Source organism: Phocoena phocoena, chromosome 4 (assembly GCF_963924675.1).
Source record: "Phocoena phocoena chromosome 4, mPhoPho1.1, whole genome shotgun sequence".
Lineage (NCBI taxonomy): Eukaryota > Metazoa > Chordata > Mammalia > Artiodactyla > Phocoenidae > Phocoena > Phocoena phocoena.
Genome location: NC_089222.1, coordinates 54840525 through 54867024, shown reverse-complemented (window position 1 = coordinate 54867024; position 26500 = coordinate 54840525). Strand labels below are relative to the sequence as shown.

Genomic DNA, 26500 nt, shown 5'->3' with positions numbered 1-26500 from the left:
CATACTATTTACTAGAGTACTCAGGGTCATAAAGGGGTTTTAAATAAGGGTGGTGAGGAGTTTCATATAACATACAACAAAATATTTTAAAGCATGTTCATGTTCCTAAAAAAGGTAAAAATTTAAGAGAAAATGTCCCTATATGGTTAATATAGTATGAGATTCAACTTCAGAATACAGGATGGAATATTTGCTCTAGTGACAGCATTTAATTTTATAGTCATTGAATTAGAGAACAGACATGGATAAATCACTTCAGTGTTTAATAAAACCAGCCCTTTCCTTTGAAGTGTTGAGCTACTTTTTGCACAAAGCAGCTTTTTATTCTGAGCAAAATAAGGCATAATACAATTATGGCCTTGCACATATTACTTGAAGTAAAACCTGATGCATTTCATCCACATTAGTAGAATAAAATGATTCAGTATAATAGTTTTCCACTTTTCTGCTAAACCCTACTTCCAAAAATTGAAGACCACTGATCCTATTAATAATGTACCACTAAGAAGTCCTTCTGTTATTTGCTTCCTTTTCTTGTGCAAATATGTAATGAGTAATTATCATGATGGCAGTTCTATAGATATATCCTAAAAATTGTATTATATTATTTTATATCTCAGAAACATATCTTTCTTCTTCCAACACTATCAGATGAAAGTCTGCAAGGACTAGTACACCTAGCAAATCAATAATATTATTCCCAGTTCATGTTGAAAATTCAGCTATACCTCTGGAAAAGAAGTGAAAAGACAGTTTATTTAAAAATAAATATTTTAAATAAATAGAAATGATGAACTGTGGTTTACACATAATATTGTTATTAAAAATGTCCATTATTACACAAGAGCTATAGAAAAATAGCTTCTAATTACATACTACCATACTGACAATGTCTATATGTCAGTCCATTTAACTCTCATGAGAACCTCACAACCTAGGCATTAGTGTACTCATTGGAACAACCAAGTCTTGAGAAGTTAATCTTGCCTAAGACCACTTGTTTTATGGTAGAGAAGATTTGAACTCAGATTTCTTTGACTGCAAAGTCTATAGTATTTCCACAATAGCCTGAAGATGAAGATTCTTCACAGGAGAAATGGTACTTTTTAAAGAACCTATTTAGTAAAATGTTATAATTTTCCTCAAGGATTGAAATCAGTATTGAGTCAAATCTCTAATAACTTTATCACTATAAATTCCATTTGACCAGTATAACCTAATCTTTTTAATTACAACTCTGAGTTTCAAGGGGTTCCTGTGTAAGCAAAATTAGAAAGGGCATTATGACCTGTCAACAAGTGCTTTCCTTACTCATCTTCATTAGGGAATATATTTAGCACACAAATTGCTTTCTTCTAAAAGAAAATCTTTCATTTTCAGAAGGGGTAGGTTTGATAAGAGTAGGCAGAACAGTAAAACTAATAGTTTTCTAAATTCCTCCTCAACCAGATTGTTACAAAAAGGCTTCATGAACTGTATTGAAATGATCTAAGATACAGCAATTTACAATAGTACATTTTATAAGCTAATAATCAAATCCATATATTATTCACCATTTTCTTTGCTTATATATTTTTGCTCACCTAGTGAGCCAGAAAGTGACTGGATGTACAATTAGTTGTCAAATATGCATACATACATATAATAAATACTCTAAGACAGAGGTCCCTAACCTTTTTGAATAGGAAGAGACTTTTCTACCATAAACATTTTTTCCTATAGACTCCCCACAGTATAGTAGTTGTATTTTTAGTATCTGTTGATTGAGAAACTATAAAATTACCAAAAGGTACAACGCAGTCAATAATCAAAATATTTTATTAACTACAAAAATATTTACTTAATTTGAAAATGTAATCGTTCACATACACACAAGGCCACAATACTGAACAAACTGCAGGTTACCATGCATGATGCTCAAATAAATTCAAGGACTATTTGCAGTACACTTCACTTTCCCATGCAGAGGGGTTAAGGATATTTAGGAATTTAAGTTAGGAACTATTAATGTTACACAAGCCTACTTTGAGAACACAGCTTAGAAATACACATGCTTATTTAGAATTAACATGAGTTGACTATGAAAATTATTAGATAGATATGGAGAAGGCTGTATGAGATAGTAGAATAAAAAGAATCTTAAAGACATTTTTTTTAAATGTGCCTTATTGTTACAAGAAAACTAAAACATTGTTTTCTTTATGATAAAGAATTCTGAATTAGTAAAATCATCCCATATCACAAATACACTCCCCAGACTGTTTCTTAAATTGTTTATATCCTTAAAGTATGGAATTTGGAATAGAAGTTTGAGAGATTGGTTCAGCTATTACATTTTCCATCTTATTAAAAATCTGTCAATTTAAAAATGTTCTGTCAGCAATGGAATTTCTTTATTTGAACTAGTTCTTTCGAGTAATGGGAAAAAATTCACACCACTAATTTGAATACAGAAAAGCATTTCAATTTGCAATGTGTGAATCTTGATAAATTTTACAACTGTAAAATTTTTCTCATTTTGAAGACTTCTTTCTCTCAAAATAAAAAGATCTTTTCTATTTTCTTTTGTATACCTTTTTTGATTTTTCTTGATAGCCAATAGATATTTTATCATTTTTTGAGTGATTAAATGAAAAATGAAATGAGAATTTCTCATTATATATTTGATATTTTTTTCTGCAAAGCTGAAGCAGTATACAAACTAGGATATCAAATGGTCTTATTTTCCTAGCTAAAGTTGGGTAGGTTTTTTTCCTACATATTTCCATTAAACTTCTTTTTATAAAGTCATAAAAATAAATAGAATATCTAAGAGTTTTATGATGTTTTTATTGTTGTTAATGTGGCGTCAATCCAAAGTTGTCATATCCCATTAAAAACACAGTGCATTTGTGAGACACAAACATATCAGAAATATTTGAAAATGTACTCCAGTTGTATTCTAACTGTGATCCATTGCACACAAGATTTCATTTGAACAAAGGCTTCCTAAGGTAGTTAGATAAGTGGCTAGGTAGAGATATAGGTAGAAAAGAAGGAGCAGGGAGGTAGGGGTGTAAGAACAGAGGGAGGAAGGATTGAAGGGAGGGACAAAACAAGGGTAGAAGGAAGGAAACTGCTATTTTGAGTCCAATCCCTACATTGTTTAGGTAAGGTATAATGCTAAGTTAATAAACATTTTACATACAAGATCGTTTCCTAATTCCAGAAAATTGCTAGAAAATTTAAAAAAAAAAAAAAAAGGTAATGGTATGTATCACTTGACCCTTTCTTGTCCAGTGCCTGCCAACCTAAGAAGAAACACAATAACCGGGTAAACACCACTGTGGGCGTAACAGTGTGTAGGTCTGGTAGCAATAAGAAGAAGATACCTGTAGATCATACACAAATCACTGTGGTCTAACTCTAATTCCCTAGCATTCTTAGAAGTGATCTCAGCAAATGAGCATACTGCACACCCTGGTTGAGACGCACATTCTTGTTCATGGCTTTATCAATTTGACTTTGTCTACTTTAGTCCAGAACAAGAGCGAGAGTGTGAGAGCGAGAGAGTGACCGCGCAATTTTGAGAGCAAGGCATAGTAATTTATGCACGTTTACCTCTCCCCATTCATAGGAGCCAATATTTCCAAAAGCTGTTCCACCCCATGAACAGAAAACAATAGTGCGGTCTGGTCTCCACCCTCTCTTGACTCTTGACATCAAGGCCTGGATAAAAGCTGTGATGATGGCAGTGCTGCTGGCCCATTCTTGTCCATTATAACTGTATGCGGTATGATGATGGCTGCCAACTATGATATAACGGTCTGCAAATAGAAGACAACAAGAGCCATTATAATACAATATACATCTTAACAATAAATTTAATGACATTTACATGATCCTATTGCACAACCGAGCAACAATTATGGGAAATTGTTCTGATAATTAAGACTAACATTTTTCCCCCACTGTCTTGACTCACACGTCTGTGTATATCAAAGCAGAGGCAGCTGCTGAACTCAATTATGAATCCAAAGCTTAGATCCATATCACTGTCATCTCAACATGCATATTAATTAATGAAGTATACAAATATGCCACAATGAAACCCTTATCTAACATTTTGCCAGAATCATAGTGGGAAGTGCCCTATAAACAATGTGTATATGCTCAGTAAGTATTAATGAACTATTCATACATTTGAGGGAACAGTTATTCAGTAGCTGTAAGTATTAAAAATGTGGTAGTCATGTATGGACTTTGCAATAAATGAAGTATTTAGGGAATCAGTTTTCACTTCCAACTTAGAGTTTTAGACCCTCTCCTTTTTCTGATGGAAAAAATAAATCATCATCAAAAGTCATCCAAATACTTTTTCTTTTTTGCATATTTTATTTCACATAATCATACAAAATCCATTAGATACACTACTAGAAAGATCTCCATGACACATTGATGGCTTCTGAATAACGTATATTGCTGACAATTGTTAGTAATAAGGTAGACTAAAAATGTATCTCCAGAGTTTCCTCTGATTTTGCCAGTGAATGTTGTTGGTACACAGCTAAATTTACTTTATCAAGTAGCCCTACAATCTGTGTAAAAATATTTTTCTTCATTAAGTGTCATTTCCTTAGGAGATGTCCCATAACTTGATGGTTAAGTGTACAGAGTTTAAAGCCTTCCTGCTTGGGTTTGAATCCAGGCCATTCATCTTACTAGTTGTATGACCATAGAAAGCTTATTTAGGCTCTCATGCCTTAAATTCTTCAATCATAAAATTGGAATAAAAATAGTACATACATCATTCAGTTCTTTTGAGTTTTAAGTTAGTTACTATTTGTAAGGCACTTTGAATAACACCTGACATAAAATAAGTACTACACATGTGTGGAATGAATGAATCACACCTTGACTTCATGGCATCAAAACACTACTTTACTGGAAACATAACTGTGTGAAACTATTTTAGTTTTCCACACTGATATTGGAACCAACAATGAATTTGATCTGACAACAATTTATCAAAACTTAATTAATGGTATACACAGTGTGCCTGCAATGTTGAATTGATTCACTCATCTCCCAGATATGTATAAAAATTCTGTTTGGAATTGTCTGTATTCTGGATAAACCATATATAAAAACCTTAATACTAACTGATGGTTATTTCTAATTTTCAGAGTCATTAAATAAGAAAAGTATGTGAATGAACAGCCAGTATTTTTGTGTAGAATTCAAATAAATAAAATTGAGAAGCTTTACATATTATACACCTAGGAATACTACTAGTAAATTGATTTTTTAAATTTGGGTTTTTTTTTTCTACATTGAATTCAATAAGTTTTTTTTTTATCCTATAGTGAGTATAATTTTGTACAGTTTGGTTTTTTAAAAATAACTAGCAAATGTAGCAATGATGATAAATATTTCTAATGCTTCAATTAGAGATTCTTATGATATAAATTTGTTGAAATGGTTGAAATGCAATAGTAACAATTTCCAAATTCATTTATATCTTGTATTTAAAGATATTATGATCAGAGGTTGTTCATCAGAGGTTGCTACTGTAAGGAAACCAGAGAGAAGATGTCCGTGAATTTTTAAAGAGTTGGCAAGCAGGAAACTTGATGGGAATGTAAAACTTGATCTCAGAATTTCCTGGGTTAGCAATTATGGAGTCAGTTTGACTAAGATCATGGAGAAGAATTATGCTCCAAGGATGACTTCAGTAAATATCCCAACCAAATCAATAGCAATGACACAAATGTACTAAAAGACTACTGCATTCTACCATGTAAAACAAGCACAGCAGACAGTAATGTCATTCAACCTCACAATATGTTCAGAAGTGTTGTTAATTTGTTAATATATTTGTCAGTTATTTTCACTTTTTTAGCCTATATAGTATCATCTGAAGATTCCATAAGCATCCCATAACAAGGTATAAAACTATTTAAAATGTAACCAGGTGATCCTTTTCATAAGCACCTTCAAGACCTAAGCCATGCAAACATTAGGCAGAATTGTCAGTGGACCAAGGGTCAGAGATGGGACACAGACCAACAATGAAAGATTTGAAAACCAAAATTTTTATTTTTTTTAAAAACACATAATTAAAACTAAAATATTTCCTTTTTAAAAAAGTCATTTCTTGATATAAATAAAATCTTCAATGGTGTTACAGTGAATAAAAGAAAAAGAAAACATTGGTTTCTATAGCTTTTACTCACAGGTACATGCCAATTTAACAAATCTAAACTCTGTTTTCTCCGTTTTGTTTTGTTTCCCTCTTACACTCTCTACTATGATTTATCTTTGAAGGGATGTGGTAAGAAAGAATAAAGACTTGCTTCTTGGTTTTATATACCACCCTTTAGAGTGGTATGAACTTGTAATTACATCTAAAGTAGGACATTTAACTATGCTATTAAATTGTTACAGAGCATTTTCTTGTGATATTTCATATAAAGTGTAGATTATAAATATTTGGGTCTACTTACCTGGAGATGTTGAGCCCTTTAAATATCCAACAACATTAGTAACTGTTTCAAATTGTGTGACTGTCTGAATTTGCATGCTGACAATTCTTTCCTCTGGGGGGGAAAAGAAAATTAAAAGATACTTGTTTCTCTATATTCTGCTGGGTTTTTTTTCTTAAAGCATTCAAATTTATTTATCCAATATGATCGGACAAATAATTCCAAACAACTGAATTTTTCTAGAAAACCAACGTTACATTTTTCGGCAAATATGTATTTGAAACTTTGTGTAGACATTATTTTAGGTGCTTGTTATATAATGATGACTAAGATACAATTGCTAGCCTCATAGAACTTCAGAACCATAAATAGGCAATTCTAAATTTCACAATAAAAACTGCAGTGGGCTTCAACAGGAAAGCACACAGAACAAGACCTCAAGGAGATGTGGACAACTCATATTTTTAAAAATGAAAAAAATGAGATAAAAATATTTTCAAATTTAAGTACTTGTCTAGCTTCAGAAAAATAGCATGTGAAGATGATTTAACTTTTTTTGTATGATTCATTATTACATTATCACACTGAAAACTATAAAGCATTACACAAATTAAAAGAATAGATTCTTAAAGCTACACTTATTTTCAAATCTTGGAGTTCTCATTTCTACCTGTGTTTGTAGGTCTCTCACCTCTCTACTAAATCTCTGCCACCTGCCCTGCCTCTTTGAGTTCTTCTATTCATGCTTGATATTCAAAAATTTTGACAACAAATACGGCAAAGACACCAATCAGAAAGGACTTCAGTCACAGCCCTGAAGTGGTCTTTGAAGGTCTTTGGTGATGACATGTGTTAATCCTGTATTTGATGGATCTTGGGAAGTCTGGGGGCTGAGGGTGGGGGTGGGAAGGTGGTTTCTCTAGGAGAGGTCCAAGGGTAGCCAAGTGGTACTGTTGGGGAGAGGGTGGCAATTAGAAAGCAAGCAATGCAAAGTAGACATGCTACACCGATGGGCCTTCAAATGTCACTTCTTACTGCTATATGAAAACTGTTATGATAAATAAGTTGCTTCTTTCTTTGAATGTGCTCTACTAACAATTTAAATAGAAAATCAGTATACTGAAAAAATTATAACTAAACAAGAATAAAGAGACCTCAAGAGAACACCTGAGTGCCTCATATAGGAGAAAAGGAAATCTGCTTATTGTGTATTGTGAATATTGTAATCTGAGTATTGCAGTTCTAATTTACGTGCTATGCATTTCTGTTCAATATTTTTTAAGTAGTATACTTTGTGGGGTTTTTTAGAGCAGTTTCAAAATACAGAAAAACTGAGCAGAAAACACAGAGTTCCCAAATACCCTCTTTCCCCTGCCCCTATTATTAATCTCTTACATTAGCATGATCAATATCTGTTACCATTAATGAGACAATATTAATACATTAAGTCCATAATTTATATTAAGGGTCACTCTTTGTATTGTACACTCTATGGGTTTTGACCTAAGCATAATGGCATGTATCCACAATTATAGTATCATATAGAATAGTTTCATTGCCCTAAAAATTTCCTGTGCTATACCTGCTTATACTTTCCTCTCTCCCTTCCTCTTGAGCCCCTGGCAACCACTGATCTTTTAAATGTCTCTACAGTTTTGCCTTTTCCAGAATGTGATACACTTGAAATCATGTTTATTTTTAGTCATTAATTCCCTGTTCTAGGTTTGTCCCAAATTGTCCAGATAAATGAACTTTAGATGAGGCAGTCATGAACTTATAGTTGTGTTTTTAATATTTTCATCTTATTTTTGAGTTAGAAAACAAGAGAAGATTCTTCAGCTGTATCTAAGATTCAATATTAATTTTTTTTTCAAATTCAGCAGTGAGAAAACCTTATAATATGTACAAATGTAAGGCAAACTCCTTGAAATATTACCTTATATTAATATAGTGCCTTACAATTTATATTTCCATTTGCACACACATATACTAATTCTCATTGGATCTCTTTTTCTCTGTGAAGCATTAATGAAGCTGTTATCCTTGTTACTGCATTTCATTTTAACCAGTGTCATACTGTTTTAATTAACAAAACTTTATCATGACTGAAGTAATGGGTCCCCTACCACCACCACCACCACCATCATTGTCATCGTCTCTTTTAATTATTATTCAACGTGGGGGGATTTATGGACCATTACTTTCATATAAACTTTTATATTAGTTTGTCATGTGCCATGGAAAGACATTTCAGGATTTCATTAGGATTGTATTAAATTAATGGAACCATTTGAGAGAATCATTCATTTTATCTATGAATATGGTATGCCTCTCAATTTATTTCAGTTGATTTTATGTCTTTTAGGAAGTTTTATATTTTTCTTTATAAAAGGTTTGCACAACTATTATTAAATTTATTTTTAAGGTTTTCCTGCTATGTTAACAAAATATAGCATTTATAATTATTTTACTGTGTATAAGCATGCTATTTAATTTCATATATTAGTCTTATAACAAACCTTCTTGTTAATCTCCTATAGGTTTTAATGGTTAATCTATAGGGTTTTTATTTTTGTTAATTTTACTGTAGATATATACCAAAAAATAGTTTTGCTTATTCCTTTTAAAACTGTAAAGCTTTTATCTACTGCTCTCATCATTTTGTATAGGACTGCCAGTGCACTGTGGAATGGAGGCAGTAAAAGCAGCATTCCTTGGTCCTTTCTTTGTGTTCTTCACTTCTACAAAATGTTTCTACAACTGTGTTGTTTTTACGTAGTTTGCTATAGGTGTCTGGGAAATTCCTTTTATAAGGAAGATCACTTTTGCTCTTCCTTTGCTAATAGATTTTAGCATAAACAGATGTTGAATCAACTTTTGAGATAATTGCAAGGCTTTTCACTTCACAATGTTAAAAAATGCATGTATTCCTGGAGTATGCCCTTCTTGGTCATGATATATTTTCTGTCTTTGGTTACTAATATTTTCAGGATATATGCATATATATTTATAAGTGGCTTATTGATAATTATACTTCTCAATTTTTTCTTGTCTGATTTTGATATGTAGATTATATAACCTCACAAATGTTTAGTGATCTTTGCTTCTTTTCATTGATTCTGTAAGAGTTTATGTAGCACAGACATTATCCATTTTATAAAGGAGAGTTAGTGTTCATATATAAAACTATTTCATCCCAGTATTTTTTGTGTGTGTTGCAGGGAGGAGTACATTTTCACTCAATGTATATTTTCATTTTATTTCACTTAATATTTTCAAATTATTAACGAATATAAGTAAATTCAGATTTTTACATGTTTATTTCTTCTAAATGTATTTAGCTGTTTGCTTTATTTTTATGCTTCAGAAAAAAATACTGTCATTTAACTATAATTTTGTTTCCTTTCCTATTTCTAAGATCAATTTACTTCTGTCTTTTTTGTTTCCCTTCATCAGTTTTACCAGAGTTTAGCTAATTTTTTAGAATTTTCAGAAAACCAGTTTTAGGATTTGTGGATCCTCAATATTTTTTTCTTTACTTTTTGCTCCAATATTATATTCTATGTTTATTAGTATCTTTGTTAAATTTTGCCTGAATATATTCTCTGGGGTTTTTTAACCTAAATTTTTAAGTTAAAATGCTTAGTTCATTACTTTTTAATCTTTATACATGTCTTTAAGGCTGCAGATTTTCTATTGCGGTGAAGCACACTAATTTTGATATATGGTGTTATGATCTTACAAATTCTAGCATTTTAAATTTCTAGGATAATTATTTCTATAATAAATGTATTAGTTCAAAGAATTTTTAAAATATTCAAATATAAGGTGTGAGTTACTGTTTTAATATTGATACCTAGCTTAATTTAATTATGAACTGAGAGCAAGGTCTATATACTACTGATACTTTGATTTTAGGTGAGTTTTGTGACCCTGTAGCCTATTGCATCTGATAAATAGAGAATAAACATTTTTGTATATGTTCCACATAAAGAATGTGCATTCCCTATTACAGGGATGTAGCATTTCATATATAGGTCCAGTAAATCAAGCTTGAAAACTGTGTGGTTATAACTTTATTAACTGTTCTACATATTCTCTCTGTTAATTATTGAGACATGTTAAAGTTTCCCATTTGATGCTAATTTATCAATTTATCTTGGCAATAGTATAATATTTTTCCTTGTATATTTTTAGACTACTTAGTTACATGTATGCAAGTTTGGAATTGCTACAACTTCCTGATTTCTATATAGATTATATAGAACAATTATTCTTTGTATTGTTTCTATCCCAATTTTTCTCCCTAAAGTGTCCCCCCCATTAATATAATTATCCTATCTTTCTTTTGCTTAGTATTTCTCCAATACTTATTTTCCCAGCATTGCATTTGCTTTTGTCAGGCATCCCAGGGGCATTTCTGGCTCGGGCACAATTTTTATGCTAATTTTTTGGCTTGGTGTTTCTATACTACAATGTTAATGAAAATTCTGAGCCAGGATTTTTTATTTCTAGAGACATTAAAAAAGATTTTTTTTTAATTTTTTATCCAGAGCTCAGGCAGAAGAAAGCTTTTCTCCACCAGCGGGTGGATTTCTTTCTAGTTTTTCTACTTCAACTCCATGATCCTGGTTTACATAGATGTTAGTTACAACTCCTTTCTCCCTATAGGCTCATAACCATGTCTTTTGTCCCCCTGTGAGTTCTATATTCCCACTCTAATTTACCTAATTCACTGGGATCCATGACCTCCCAAAACTAGGTGACCAGAGGGTCAACTCTTTTGCTTATTTCTCTGATTTTTCATTCTGTCTTCATGTTTCCTTCTGGACATTTTACTTTCTTTTTTGACAGATGCTTTTAAAGACATTTTTTCTTATGGCTCATACAGAGTTCCTAGACATTTGCATGAACAGATTTCAAATTATTTTACCTGCCCTCTTCAACAGCCTTAAGTCTAAGAGTTTTATTTAAAAGAAACACAGAGGTCTGAGAAAGTTGAAGACAGCCTTTTTTGCAAGGATATTATGATTACACTGGTTCTTTTCAACTGACAGAAGGACTTCCTTATGTGTCACAGGGCCAAGACCAGGTCTAAATAATGGCATGCAACATAGCAAAAAGCAGCCTTTCATCTATTTATTTACATCCCCACACATGATGTTGATCCTAATACATGTTGTTTCATAGTATTCCATACCCATGTCTGAAAACAAATGCACATAGAGCCTGTTTTCCATCACTAAAAGCAGCACTATGATCACACTTTCAATTTTAATAATAAATATCAGTAAAATCTTGGATAAACTTTCACATTCATATTGCTGTTGGCATTGCTAATTTAAACAACCCATAGGTAAAGTAATATTATTCTTCATAGCAATAATATTAGCAATCTTGCACTTTGGAATTTATTCTACAAGAATAATTGTACTCTTTGCAGTACAATTATAGTAGCAATTACAGAAAACAACATAGATTTCCCAAACAGGAAAATTACTTAGAAAATTGCAATAAAATGTGTGGCTGCTAAAATATAAATTAATATGTAGAAACATGGGTACACTAGAAGTGAAAAGAACAGAATACAAATACAAATATACATAGTGATTGAACTTACGTTAAATGTATATTTATGGTAACATATTTAAAAAGAGAGATTAATAACTTAAACATAAATTGGGTTAGGTAAAGACATTTCTCCAAAGAAAATATACAGATAGCCAAAAGGCACGTGAAAAGATGTTCAACATTGCTAATTATTAGAGAAATTCAAATCAAAACTACAATAAGATATCACCTCACACCAGTCAGAATGGCCATCATCAAAAAATCTGCAAACAAAAAATGTCAGAGAGGGTGTGGAGAAAAGGGAACCCTCCTATACTGTTGGTGGGAATGTAAATTGGCACAGCCACTATGGAGAACAGTATGGATGTTCCTTAAAAAACTAAAACTAGAGATGCCATATGTCCCAGCAATCCCACTCTTGGGCATATGTCAGGAGGAAAACACAGTTCAAAAGGATACATGTACCCCAATGTTCATTGCAGCACTGTTTACAATAGCGAAGACATGGAAGCAACTTAAATGTGCATCAACAGATGAATGGATAAAGAAGACGTGGTACATATATACAATGGAATATTACTCATCCATTAAAAAGAATGAAATAATGCCATTTGCAGTGACATGGATGGACCTGGAGATTATCATACTAAGTGAAGTATGTCAGACAGAGAAAGACAAATGTATGATATCACTTATATGTGGAATCTAAAAAAATATGATACAAATGAACTTATTTACAAAACAGAAACAGACTCACAGACTTAGAGAATGAACTTATGGTTACAAGAGTGGAAGGGCTGGAGAGGGGGAGGGATAGATTGAGAGTTTGGGATTGACATTTACAACACCACTATATTTAAAATAAAATGCCTTTCCATGAAAAGAATATTAGGATATGTGGAAAAGGCAAGATCATATAACTGATAAGCAAAGAAAACATAGATGATGAAAGTAGATCCATAGGTGACTGAGATATTGGAATTAGCAGACAAGGACTTTAAAATAACTATACTTGTTACCTGGGGGTGTAACTGGTGGGGGACTCCTAGGGGTGCTTGTTGTATTGTTTCTTGATCTGGGTGCTGGTTACATAAGTGTGCTCAACTGTGAAAAGTAAGTGGGCTCTACAATTATGATTTGTGTTGTTTTCTGAATATAAGTCACATTTAATAAATTTATTTATTTAAACAAAATTTTTGGCTCCATTGGGTCTTTGTTGCTGCTCACAGGCTTTCTCTAATTGCAGTGAGTGGGGGCTACTCTTCATTGCGGTGTGCGGGTTTCTCATTGTGGTGGCAGGCTCTAGGCACACAGGCTCTAGAGTGCAGGGTCAGTAGTTGTGGCGCATGGGCTTAGCTGCTCTGCGGCATGTGGGATCTTCCTGGACCAGGGATCGAACCTGTGTCCCCTGCACTGGCAGGTGGACTCCTAACCACTGCGTCACCAAGGAAGTCCCTGTAAGTCACATTTAAATGAAAAGGTTTAAAAGCTAAAATTGTTTGACCTAATGACCAGTGGCTTAGTTCTGAAGACCTCTGTCTATAAAGTACAATCTATTAAAAGCACAAAACCTGTAAAAAAAAATTTTTTTAATGTGTGTAGTTTTAATTGAGATGTACTATAAATGTAAAATACACACTGGATTTTGAAGACTTAGAATGAAAAAAGAATGTAAACTATTTCATTACTATGTTTGCATATTGACAATATATTGATAATATTTTGGATACACTGAATTAAATAAAATATGTTATTAAAGTTAAAAAATAAATAAAATAAATAAGTTGGGTTAGGAAGTTCTGCCTGTGTCAGTTGGGGTGAAACACTGGTCATAAAGATGCTTAAGCAAACCTGAACTCTGGGCATTTATTTCTCTTTTCCAAATCCCAGGGATGGTGAAATTAAAACCTTAAGGGGATTGTCTTCTCCTTATAACATCAAATCTCTGAAAACTGGGGCTTCCTGGTGAACCAGCAGCAAATGATGGTGGTTTAGAATAGTTTCATTGTAACTGGAACACAATGACTCTCTCATTATACAAACCCATGAAGATATAAACTGGGGCCTGACTTCAGGTCTGCCCTCCTATAAGTCACAAGAAGATGGCTAATTCCTCCAGGGCAACATGAACTCCCAAGCTAAAGTATCTAGATATCTGAGATCCACACTCTCATAAACGAAAGTTAACACAATGAACACATATAATACTCAAAGTAAACATATTAAAACACACAATACATTAATTTAAAAATACGCATTATAACTAAACTCGCTAAAAGAAAAGGGACTGCATTAGTAATAAGAAACAGACTGAAAACATTTTTTTTAAAAAAAGGAAATAAGAGGTATGAAAAATAGAATAATTGAAAGAAATATACCAATAGGTAGGGAGAGTAGAGAGAGATGGTAAGGAATAGATAGATATAAATGAAAAATAAAGTCAAGATATAGAAGATCAGATTCAGAATTTTTTCCAAGAAACCACAGAAAGGAAAGAAAACATAAAATATAAACATACAAGTAAAAGACACAATGAATAGAAATGGGAGTTCTAGAAAGAACACCAGAAGGAGGAAAAACAAATGGAGGAGAGAAAATAGTTGAAGAAAATATTTATTTTTATTATTATCTTTCCAGAGAAGAGGAGAAGCATCTACATACTGTAGCACAAAATTTAAAGGCATGAAAGACAAAGAAAAAAATACTAAAAGTTCCTCAAGTCAAAAAGTAGACCACTTACAGAAAAAACAAGAATCAGATTGGTACCAAGCATGTCAAAAACAACATAATACAAGAAGGTCATAAGTTAATGTTGTTAAAGAAATAAAAAGTAGCAAGAGGAAATGTGAACCTAGAATGTTTGGCAACAAGGAAGTGAGGGCAATCTAGGCATCCATCCTTGGAGTAATGGATGTATCAAATAGAGTAAAGCTACTCTTTAAATATTCTATAGCACTTAGAAGAAATGAAGTAAATGTTCCTTTGACAACATGGATAAATATTAACTACAAACTGCTAAATGTAAAGAAAAAACTAAGAAAGAAATATACTGCTCAAGAATATTTATGTGAATTAAACATTCATGTACTCATAAACAATGTATGTTTTCTTCTTCTTCCTCTTCCCTTCCTTTCTCTTCATGAGTGAATCAGTCCTAAAGCCATTACACAGGTTGTCCAAGGTTAGCACCTCTGACAGTGGCAGTAGAAGATGATGCCACTGTGGCCCAGAGCAAGGGGTTGAAGACCACGTGAGGAAAGGAAGGCATCCAAATGGGTTGGGGTAGTTTAGCACAGGGTATCAGGGCCCAAGCATGAGGAGGATATTGTGTATGTCTGTGTGTATGTAAGTCTGAATATGGAAAGGAAAGCAACTGCCAGGGGGAACAGTGTAATGAGAGAAGTCATTAAAGCTGACTAAGGTTATCCCCATTTAAGAGCTGAACAACACACAGTGTGGGAGCCTGAGTGGGGTGCATTTCAGGTGGGGAATAGGCAGAGCACTTGATATAGGGTAAATAGTCCATGTGTGACAGTGCCTGGCTTGGTCGTCAGAGCCATAATGGAGTGGGAAAGGCATTCTTGTAGAGGAAGAAGGAAAGGCATCAACTGTATACACTCAAGGGAACTGATTACTCAAGTATATATATTCAGAATAATGAGAAGCAGATTTATCACTCTCAGAGATGGGATTTACAAACATGAAAGGAGAAAAACACTAGGTATTGATATGTACTGATGGTTTTTCAGATAGAGAGATAGATATAGATGTAAATCTATGTGTGTGTATATATATATATTCATACATATTTATATCAAAATATAATATCAAAATATATATTTTCTTATCTTTGTTTACTAAGAGGTACTGAAAAAAGCAACACTCCAATAGCAATGAGCACATCTAGAATCCACATCTTGTTTTCTAGACAGCACTCTCCACTCAAAGGAACTAGGGATCATTTAGGAAAAAGCTGGTAACAGGGTTGGGGTGGGGAAATACAACATGATTTGGTACACCTTGCTGTGTCAAAAACCAAGGAAATACACAGAGAATTCTGAGGAAACATCAAAGGACACAGAATCCAGGTAGAAACTGCTGTTACTGGCTGACCTAGGAAAACTTGAGTATCAAAATAAAAATAGGATTGAATCATAATCCATTGAATAAATTAGGAATATAAATCTTCATTATGTAATACATTGGTACTGTATTTATAAGTAAAGAAACGTACAAACAAACAAGAAAAAGAAAATTCTTCTTTACGGCAAAATGCCGATTAATAAAAGTAGAGAGGATGATGGACTTAGAAGGTCACCGTTGGCATCATCTTGGAAATGACTACTTGAGCAAAAAAACATCAGTGAACATTGAAACTACTGGGTGAAGGTAGAAATGGTGGAGGTAAGATGTTTGCATAACTTCAAATGCTATTGATTATAAAAAAAAAGAATAGAGAGTAACTTTAATGAGGTCTGGTGGACACCACCTTAATCAAGTGGTCAAAGTTAGCTTTACCAGTAATGGAACAAATTAATATTAGCAATCAGAAAACAGTCTCACTTCCATAATACTGCTGTCAAGGGTTCAGAGCCTGAATTTATTCATGAGAAACATCAAGTAAACCCAAACTGGGGAACATTCTGAAGATAACTGGCATGTAAGTTTTAAAAGGATGAAGCAGGGCTTCCCTTGTGGCGCGATGGTTGAGAGTCCACCTGCCGATGCAGGGGACGCGGGTTCGTGCCCCGGTCCGGGAGGATCCCACATGCCGCGGAGTGGCTGGGCCCGTGAGCCATGGCCACTGAGCCTGTGCGTCCGGAGCCTGTGCTCCGCAACGGGAGAGGCCACGGCAGTGATAAGCCCGCGTACCGCAGGAAAAAAAAAAAAAAAAAAGGATAAAGCAATGAAAGTTAAAAAAAAAAGCTAGAAACTGTTCCAGTTTGAAGGAAATTTGAGACATGATAACTCGAAACACATGATCCTAGTTTAGATCTATTTGCTATTTAGGACATTATTGGGACAATTGGCAAAAGGTGAATGGGGGCTACTTAGTGCATGGTAGAAATGTATCCAAGTTTAATTCCTGTTTGTAACGGTCCTGCTGTTTGTGCAAGAAAATGTCAGTGTTTGCGGGAGAATTCAGATGCAACTGTTTATCATGTCTGCAGCCTACACTTGGGTAGCTGAGAAAGAAATTTCTTTGTGCTATTCTTGCAACTTTTCTGTAAGCTTGAATGTATTCCGAAATAATAAAAATACTTCTGAAATTAGAACACCCTGGGGAACATTTAGATGCAGTTTATTATTCGAAAAGTCGGTGCATGTGTATGTGTGTATATATTCTTACTTTAAGATAACATTTCCAGCTCACATTTACCAAATGTTTTGTCTTTCATGTTCCATAGTTGGATGGAAGCTTTAAATTTTATATGTGAAGTTCAAAAGATTTCAAGATGACAAAAATGTGTTCCACTCAGAGAACATTTGTATTCAAATAGGGTGAGGAGTGTCAGAGCTAAGAGACATAAAAGCAGCTGCCTCTCTCCAGTCCTTAATTTCATCATGTGCAGAAATTATGTTCCAGTGATAATTCTGTCTTGCATTTTTGTTGCTTTCATGAAGGATCAACTGATTCTCAGTCATCTTCTTCCCCAATAGCTAACAAAGCTTCATCTCCACCTGCACTGTAAGCTTACCCAGTATCTAGGAAAAATTCCAACCTTCTTTAGAGAGATTTGAGGACTAACAATTGCTGCTAATTCTTGAGTCCCAGCTGCAATAATTAAGCATTTGTGGCTTTCCTGACTTCAGAATAGAACTTCTAGGATTGGGACTCTGAATTATTTTCTATTTTTTCAATTTTATTGCACCCCAGGGACAGGAATCTGCTCTAGAATCACAGTTTTGATGACTGGTCTTTTGTAGTCTGCTCACATCTTTCCTAAATGCCAACTGCTTGTCTAACTATCTGAGTATAAAATTTCTGGATTATATATCGTCATAATGTTTATAGCTTTCTGCGTACTCCATTTTTCCACATGGGATCTCCCTATTGCCAAAGGTGTTTCTGAACAAACACTGGTGACTGGACATCATATGTTCTAGACTAAGGGTCTTATTTTCTTATTTTAAATATTTAGCAATTGATACAGCATACAGTAACCAATCAGAATGGATTGGCAGCAAATAACTAGAATGTCCACAGCAATGTATACAAACAGATATCAGACCTGCCCCAGACACCATGTTCTTCTTGCCATACTGGAATTTTCTCAGAAATTACATTTTGCTATATCCTCCAGTGAATTTAACCTTATACAAGGGGGTAATTCTAGTCTTAAGACCCAACTCTGTCCACTATGCCCCACTTCACCTGAATCAATGGGGCATGCCCTACCATGTCCTGGATACTGACAAAAACATCAGCTACAAGAAAATGTCCTTACAAAATTTTATCCTCTAATTACATAATGAGTTTTCTATTATAAACCTTAAGAATTAATTGCAAGTTTACAGGAAATACAAGGATTAGAAGAATTAGTTGAATAAAAATCACAAGAAGCATCCTACAAATCTAGACAATAAGACACATGCAGGACCACTGACTTGGTCCCACAGACAAGTGAGTGTCAAAAGAGGAAAAGAGGATCATACTGCATTAGAAGAAATACAATTTTTAGGCCTCAACTGGATATTGGTTTGGATAAACCCACTGTACAAGACTACAGTGATTACTAAAATTTAATATAGTCTGTGTATTAAAAATGATTAAGTTTACCATCATGAAAAAGTGGCAATAATTAAACAATTTTCAAAATAATATGTATAGTATGATCTCATTTTGGCTATATATATATATATATATACATTTATATCTAAACCTATAGGAATTTATATCTAGGTGTTCAAAGCAGTAATTACTGGGTGTAAAAAATGTGTTCTAGACTGAATTGTGTCCCTTAAAATTCATATGTTGAAGCCCTCAACTCCAGTCTGGCTCTATTTGAAGACAGGGTCTTTAAGAAGGTAATTAAAGTTAAAAGAGATCTTAAGAATGGTACTCTAATCTGATAGGACTGGTGGCCTTATAAAAAGAGGGACAGACAGAAGAGATCTGTTACTCTCTCTGTGTGTACATAGCGAAAAGGCCATGTGAGAACTTGGAGAGAAGGCAGTCGTCTGTAAGCCAGGAAGAGAGCTCTCACCAGAAGGCTAATTTTCTGGCACTTTGAGTCTCGCACTTCTCAGCTCCAGAATTGTGAGAAAATAAATGTCTGTTGTCTAAGGCATCCAGTCTGTGGTAACTTACTATGGAAGCCTAAAATGACTAACAAAGAATGTATTGATTTATCTTCATATTTTTGCTTATCTCTTTTCTAACGCAATGTGTAGTAACCATTTTTGTAATAACAGAAATTACATTTTAAAAAAAGTAAAAATATGCATGCATATTCCCTAAATATGCTGTAGTACTGTAAAATTTTGGTTCTGAAAAAGTGAGACAAGCAAACAGATTCTGAACAAAAACCATATGCTTGGTCAGTTTTACCACATACTTTTTGGCAATAGTAGCTAACCCCTCTTTAGTGAACACATATACACAGAAAAATCCACGTGTGCATGTACTCTTGGGAGCTTGCATGTATTTGGAAAAAACATTTAAAATTTAACTAAATATTATCCTTTAAAACTAGTAAAATTATCTAAATAGGAAGATATTTTGAGGAGTGTGAACCTGAGAACAAAAATAGCTTTTACCTTCTTTGTATCCCGTATAAGAGTGTATCGAAAGTAACACAATAATAGTGGGGGACTTTAACACCTCACTTACACAAATGGACAGATCAACCAAACAGAAAATTAATAAGGAAACACAAGTTTTAAATGACAGAGTAGACCAGAGAGATTTAATTGATATTTATAGGACATTCCATCCAAAAACAGCAGATTACACTTTCTTCTCAAGTGCACATGGAACACTGTCCAGGATAGATCACATCTTGGGTCACAAAACAACCCTCAGTAAATTTAAGAAAATTGAAATCATATCGAGCATCTTTTCTGACCACAATGCTATGATATTAGAAATCAATTACAAAAATCAAAATTAAAAACACAAACATATGGAGGCTAAACAATACATTACTAAATACCCAAGAGATAACTGAAGAAATCAAAGAGGAAAACAAAAAATACGTAGAGACAAATGACAATGAACAAATGATGATCCAAAACCTATGGGATACAGCAAAAGTAGTTCTAAGAGGGAAGTTTATAGAAACACAATCTTACCTCAAGAAACAAGAAATATCTCAAATACTCTAACCTTATACCTAAAGGAACTAGAGAACGAAGAGCAAACAAAACCCAAAGTGAGCAGAAGGAAAGAAATAATAAAGATCAGAGCAGAAATAAATGAAACAGAAACAAAGAAAACAAAAGTAAAGATCAATAAAACTAAAAGCTGGTTCTTTGAGAAGATAAACAAAATTGATAAACCATTAGCCAGATTCATCAAGAAAAAGAGGGAGAGGACTCAAATCAATAAAATTAGAAATGAAAAAGGAGAAGTTACAACAGACACCGCAGAAATACAAACCACCCTAAGAGACTACTACAAGCAACTCTATGCCAATGAAATGGACAACCTGGAAGAAATGGACAAATTCTTAAAAAGGTATAAGCTTCCAAGACTGAACCAGGAAGAAATAGAAAATATAAACAGACTAATCACAAGTAATGAAATTGAAACTGTGATTAAAAATCTTCCAACAAACAAAAGTTCAGGACCAGAAAGCTCCACAGGTGAATTCTATCAAACATTTAGAGAAGAGCTAACACCCATCCTTCTCAAAATCTTCCAAAAAACTGCAGAGGAAGGAACACTCACAAACTCATTCTATGAGGCCACCATCACCCTGATACCAAAATGAGACACAGATACTACAAAAAAGAAAATTACAGACCAATATCACTGATGCATATAGATGCAAAAATCCTCAACAAAATACTAGCAAACAGAATCCAACAACACATTAAAAGGATCATACACCATGATCAAGTGGGATTTATTCCAGGGATGCAAGGATTCTTCAATATACTCAAACCAATCAATGTGATACACCATATTAACATACTGAAAAATAAAAACCATATGATCATCTTAATAGATGCAGAAAAAGCTTTTGACAATATTCAACACCCATTTATGATAAAAACTCTCCAGAAAGTGGGCATAGAGGGAACCTACCTCAACATAATAAAGGCCATATATGACAACCCACAGCAAACATCATTCTCAATGGTGAAAAACTGATAGCACTTCCTCCAAGATCAGGAACAAGACAAGGTTGCTCACTCTCACCACTCTTATTCAACATAGTTTTGGAAGTCCTAGCCACGGCAATCAGAGAAGAAAAAAAATAAAAGGAATACAAATTGGAAAAGAAGAAATAAAATTGTAACTGTTTGCAGATGACATGATACTATACATAGAGAATCCTAAAGATGTCACCAGAAAACTACTAAAGCTAATCAATGAATTTGGTAAAGTTGCAGGACACAAAATTAATGCACAGAAATCTTTTGCATTCCTATGCACTAATGATGAAAATTGGAAAGAGAAATTAAGGATACACTCCCATCTACCATTGTAACAAAAAGAATAAAATACCTAGCAATAAACCTACCTAGGGAGATGAAAGAACTGTATGCAGAAAACTATAAAACACTGATGAAAGAAATTAAAGATGATACCAACAGATGGAGAGATATATCATGTTCTTGTATTGGAAGAAACAACATTGTGAAAATGGCGATACTACCCAAAGCAATCTACAGATTCAGTGTAATCCCTATCAAATTACTAATGGCATTTCTTACAGAACTAGAACAAAAAATCTTAAAATTTGTATGGAGACACAAAAGATCCTGAATAGCCAAAGCAGTCTTGAGGGAAAAGAACAGAACTGGAGGAATCAGACTTCCTGACTTCAGACTATACTACAAAGCTACAGTAATGAAGACAATATGGTACTGGCACAAGAACAGAAATATAGATAAATGGAACAGGATAGAAAGCCCAGAGATAAACCCACACACGTATGGTCACCTAATCTATGACAAAGGAGACAAGGATATACAATGGAGAAAAGACAGCCTCTTCAATAAGTGGTGCTGGTAAAACTTGACAGGTGTATGTAAAAGAATGAAATTAGAACACGTCCTAGCACCAGACACAAAAATAAACTCAAAATGGATTAGAGACCTAAATATAAAACCAGACACTATAAAACTCTTAGAGGAAAACATAGGCAGAACAGTCTTTGAGATAAATCACAGCAAGATCTTTTTTGATCCACCTCCGAGAGTAATGGAAATAAAAACAAAAATAAACAAATGGGACCTAATGAAACTTAAAAGCTTTTGCAAAGCAAAGGAAACCATAAACAAGACGAAAAGACATGGGAGAAAATATTTGCAAATGAATCAACGGACAAAGGATTAATCTCCAAAATATATAAACAGCTCATGCAGCTCAATATAAAAAAAACAAACAACCCAATCCAAAAATGGGCAGAAGCCCTAAATAGACATTTCTCCAAAGAAATACAGATGGCCAAGAAGCAAATGAAAAGCTGCTCAACATCATTAATTATTAGAGAAATGCAAATGAAAACTACAATGAGGTATCACTTCACACCAGTTAGAATGGGCATCATCAGAAAATCTACAAACAACAAATGCTGGAGAGGGTGTGGAGAAAAGGGAACCCTCTTGCACTGTTGGTGGGAATGGAAATTGATACAGCCACTATGGAGGACAGTATGGAGGTTGCTTAAAGAACTAAAAATAGAATTACCACATGACCCAGTGATCCTGCTACTGGGCATATACCTAGAGAAAACCATAATTCAAAAAGACACATGCACCCGAGTGTTCATTGCAGCACTATTTACAATAGCCAGGTCATGGAAGCAACCTAAATGCCCATCAACAGATGAATGGATAAAGAAGAGGTGGTACATATATACAATGGAATATTACTCAGCCATAAAAAGAAATGAAATTGGGTCATTTGTTGAGACGTGGATGGATCTAGAGACTGTCATACACAGTGAAGTAAGTCAGAAAGAGAAAAACAAATATCGTACATTAACGCATATATGTGGAACCTAGAAAAATGGTATAGATGAACTGGTTTGCAGGGCAGAAAATGAGATTCAGATGTAGAGAACAACGTATGGACACGAAAGGGGGAAGCGGTGGGGGTGGGGGTGGTGGTGTGATGAATTAGGAGATTGGGATTGATATGTATACACTAATATGTTTAAAATGGATAACTAATAAAAACCTGCTGTATAAAAAAAAGAAAAAAAGAGTGAAAATTAACACATTTTTATACATCTTTCTACCCAGTCTATGTATCACAAATCATCCAATTAGTCAGCAGACTAACCATCTGTAACACTATCTGTGCTGCATATTTTCCATTTGTCCATCCAGATCTATCTTCACCCTTTACCCAGCTCTCTGCCCCAGGAGTCTCACCTCTGTGGCGTACATATACATGGCTCCTTTACACTTGGCTTCAAGTTGATTTTAGCAAATGGAAGGCATCAACAAGTGATCAGCAAATTGGATAAGAGAAAGATTTTTAATTTTCCATCACCCTTTCTGTCTGGTCACTTGCTGGCAGTGACTGCATTCCTTATCTGAAAGCCATAGCTCCAACAGACTACCCTCTCCTGCCTCTCAAGGACTTGCCATTTCCTGTAACTACCCTCTCTTCTTACTCCTTCAAGTTTAGGGGGAGTAACAATTACTAGCCACCCTTTTCTATTTCCCTTTTCATATCCACACTTTTCCACAATCTCCCTGATTAAATTTCCTTGGATTGCACAGTTTTAGCGTATCATTGATTTCCTGACGGCAACCTGATTTATATGTTGACCAATCTGGGTATATTCACTGAGTCATCCATATGTGTTGCCAGGAAATAAATGAATGGAGAGGAGGAGAAGGCTGCCTTTTCTAGGAATATGGTGGGCTAGGATATTCAGACCAACCCTCCCACTGAACATAATTAAAAATGCTGAATAAAATGCGTAACAAATCTGTTAATGGCATCTAAGATCTAGCAAGAAAGTAAGGAATTACTAGTTCAAAATATAGGTTGTGATGGGAAGCCAGATAAGTAAAGTAATAAAACTTCTTTTCAACCTGAGGGAATTTACAAAACCTGAAGAACTTTTTAATCTTGATAGCCTCGTGAGATACAAAGGTCAAATGAAAAAGCCCTGAGCCTGTCCAAGTTGGAGAGAAGAAAGTAGTTCCATGAAAAGAGACTTTTCCTCCATAAAGTAGGAATCCTAAAGGACAGCTCTCCCCACTCCCTTCCAAGGGACGTACGATGGGGCAGAGCAGGAGAGGGGATATCTAAGAAGCTATAATTCTAGGGTAACTCTAAAAGAATACAAAAAGTATTTATAACTTCTAAAACAATAGAGGAAACACCTAATGACAAAAAAATCTAAAACAGAAAAAAAGAGATATAAAATAAGAGGAAAACATACGGCACAAAGAAGAAACCCAAATCAGGGTGAAAAATATAAGCATAAATACATTAGTAATCATATTAAATGGATTAGATGCTCCAATTAAAAGATGATCAGATTGTAGGTAAAATGAAAATTATTTGTTATCAAGCGGACATGTTAAAATATAAAGATACAGAAAGGTTGAAAGTAAAAAAAAAAGATATAGCATAAAGACACTAACCAAAAACAAGAAAAAGAAAAAGCTAATGTAGTTAAATTAGAATCAGGTGAAATCAAATTTAAGACATGCATTATAAAGATCACTTCATCTGATAAGTGTTTCAACTAAACCAGGAAGATTTGATATACTTGAATTTATAAACATCTAAGAAATGATCTCAAAATATATAAATCAAAAACTGATAGAACTACAAGATAAAATAAACAAATAGATACTTATAGTAGGAGATTTTAGCAGTAAAAATAAGATACAGAATATTTGAATGACCTGACTAAGGTACTTGGTCTAAATGGATACATATAAAACTCTATACCTGACAACTACACAGTACACATTCTTTTCAAATTCTCATGGGACACTAATCAAATCCTGGGCTATAAAGAAAACCTGGAAGAATTGAAATCATACAGAAATAAAGCGGAAACAATACATTCTAATGAAAATCCAAGTTGTTTATCTCTTCCTCAGAAGAGTATGATATCCCGATACCAAATAGCATATAACTTCCTAAAGCATAGCAGAGAGTCAGGGTACTTCCAACTGGAGTAGAACTCCAAAGGGCTCTTTATGGAGGAGATGGCACTTGCACAGAGCTTTAGAGTATACTGGGGTTTTACAACTTGCAAGGCATATTTGGATAATACTAAATAGAATAATAGGAAGAAATTGTGGCTACATGAAGGGAATAGCAAGATATAGAACCAGAAAGGCATTCAGGAATCTCTGGCAGTTTCTAGGATAGTAAATGACAATGGTCACCCATTATGAAAAAATGATCCTCAAAATATAAAGATAAGGTATTGCTCTGATAGATTTATACATAAACTACAAAATTTAGTTGGAGCTTCTATAATTTGGAAAGAGTACAGATACTTAAGAAATGATGTGATAAGAATGTAGGAAACTGTAAAAAATTGCTGAGAAACATTAAAAATTGGAAAATACTTGTTAAAGTAATTTTGCTTCAGAGTGTGTATTTCAGACTGTCTCTAGGTCTTCCAGCAAACAAACAAACAAAACTCTAGACTGGATCTAAGCTGAATCATTTCCTAAAATCAAAACTGTCAAGACAGAAAACTGGAAACCTGAGAAGTTCTGGTGAATGACATCTGTGTCACCCTCCGTAAATCCAACCTGTACTCCCCGGGAAACAGAGAATTGACTGTACTTTCTGTGGACTTTGGATAATAGGTTTCCCACCTGCGTTCACTCTGTTTAAGACCCTTGATGAACAGACCTTCAAAGTGATTTCTAAAGCTTTTTTTCCCTTTTGTCTGAGGACTGCAGACTGGCAGCTCATGAAGGCTGATCTTTAGTTCTACAGAGTACCCTGTTACCGGCTTCATGCTCAGACTCCTAGGTTCACTGTGCAACTGGCTGCTTGAAGAGCTATAAAATTGGGGTGTCATCAGTGCCATTTAGTGATTCCTAACAACTAGCTTGCATCTGTCACAAGACCTATCAGTCTTTCCTACAGTAGTCTAGCTCACTGATTTTTTTTTTTTAAAGAGTGGCCGTCATATCTACATGAATGCTATACAGAAGTTATCTGAGTACATTACATTTTTCCTTGTGTTCTTCTGGATATTTCCCTCCATGTTGATGGCTAGAAGTTATTAAAGCTCACCCTACTCTAAAACAAGTCTTCAATTCTCTGACTTTTTAAAAAATCTACTGGGGAA

General features: G+C 34.0%; 1 protein-coding gene across 1 annotated transcript in view; it reads right to left on the bottom strand.

The window, feature by feature from the left end:
* Window positions 1-26500, bottom strand: part of NAALADL2 (N-acetylated alpha-linked acidic dipeptidase like 2) — an 862695-nt gene that overhangs the window by 406741 nt on the left and 429454 nt on the right. The window contains 2 exon segments of the mRNA XM_065875821.1: window positions 3601-3806; window positions 6486-6578. Coding sequence (XP_065731893.1) covers window positions 3601-3806; window positions 6486-6578 — 299 coding nt within the window.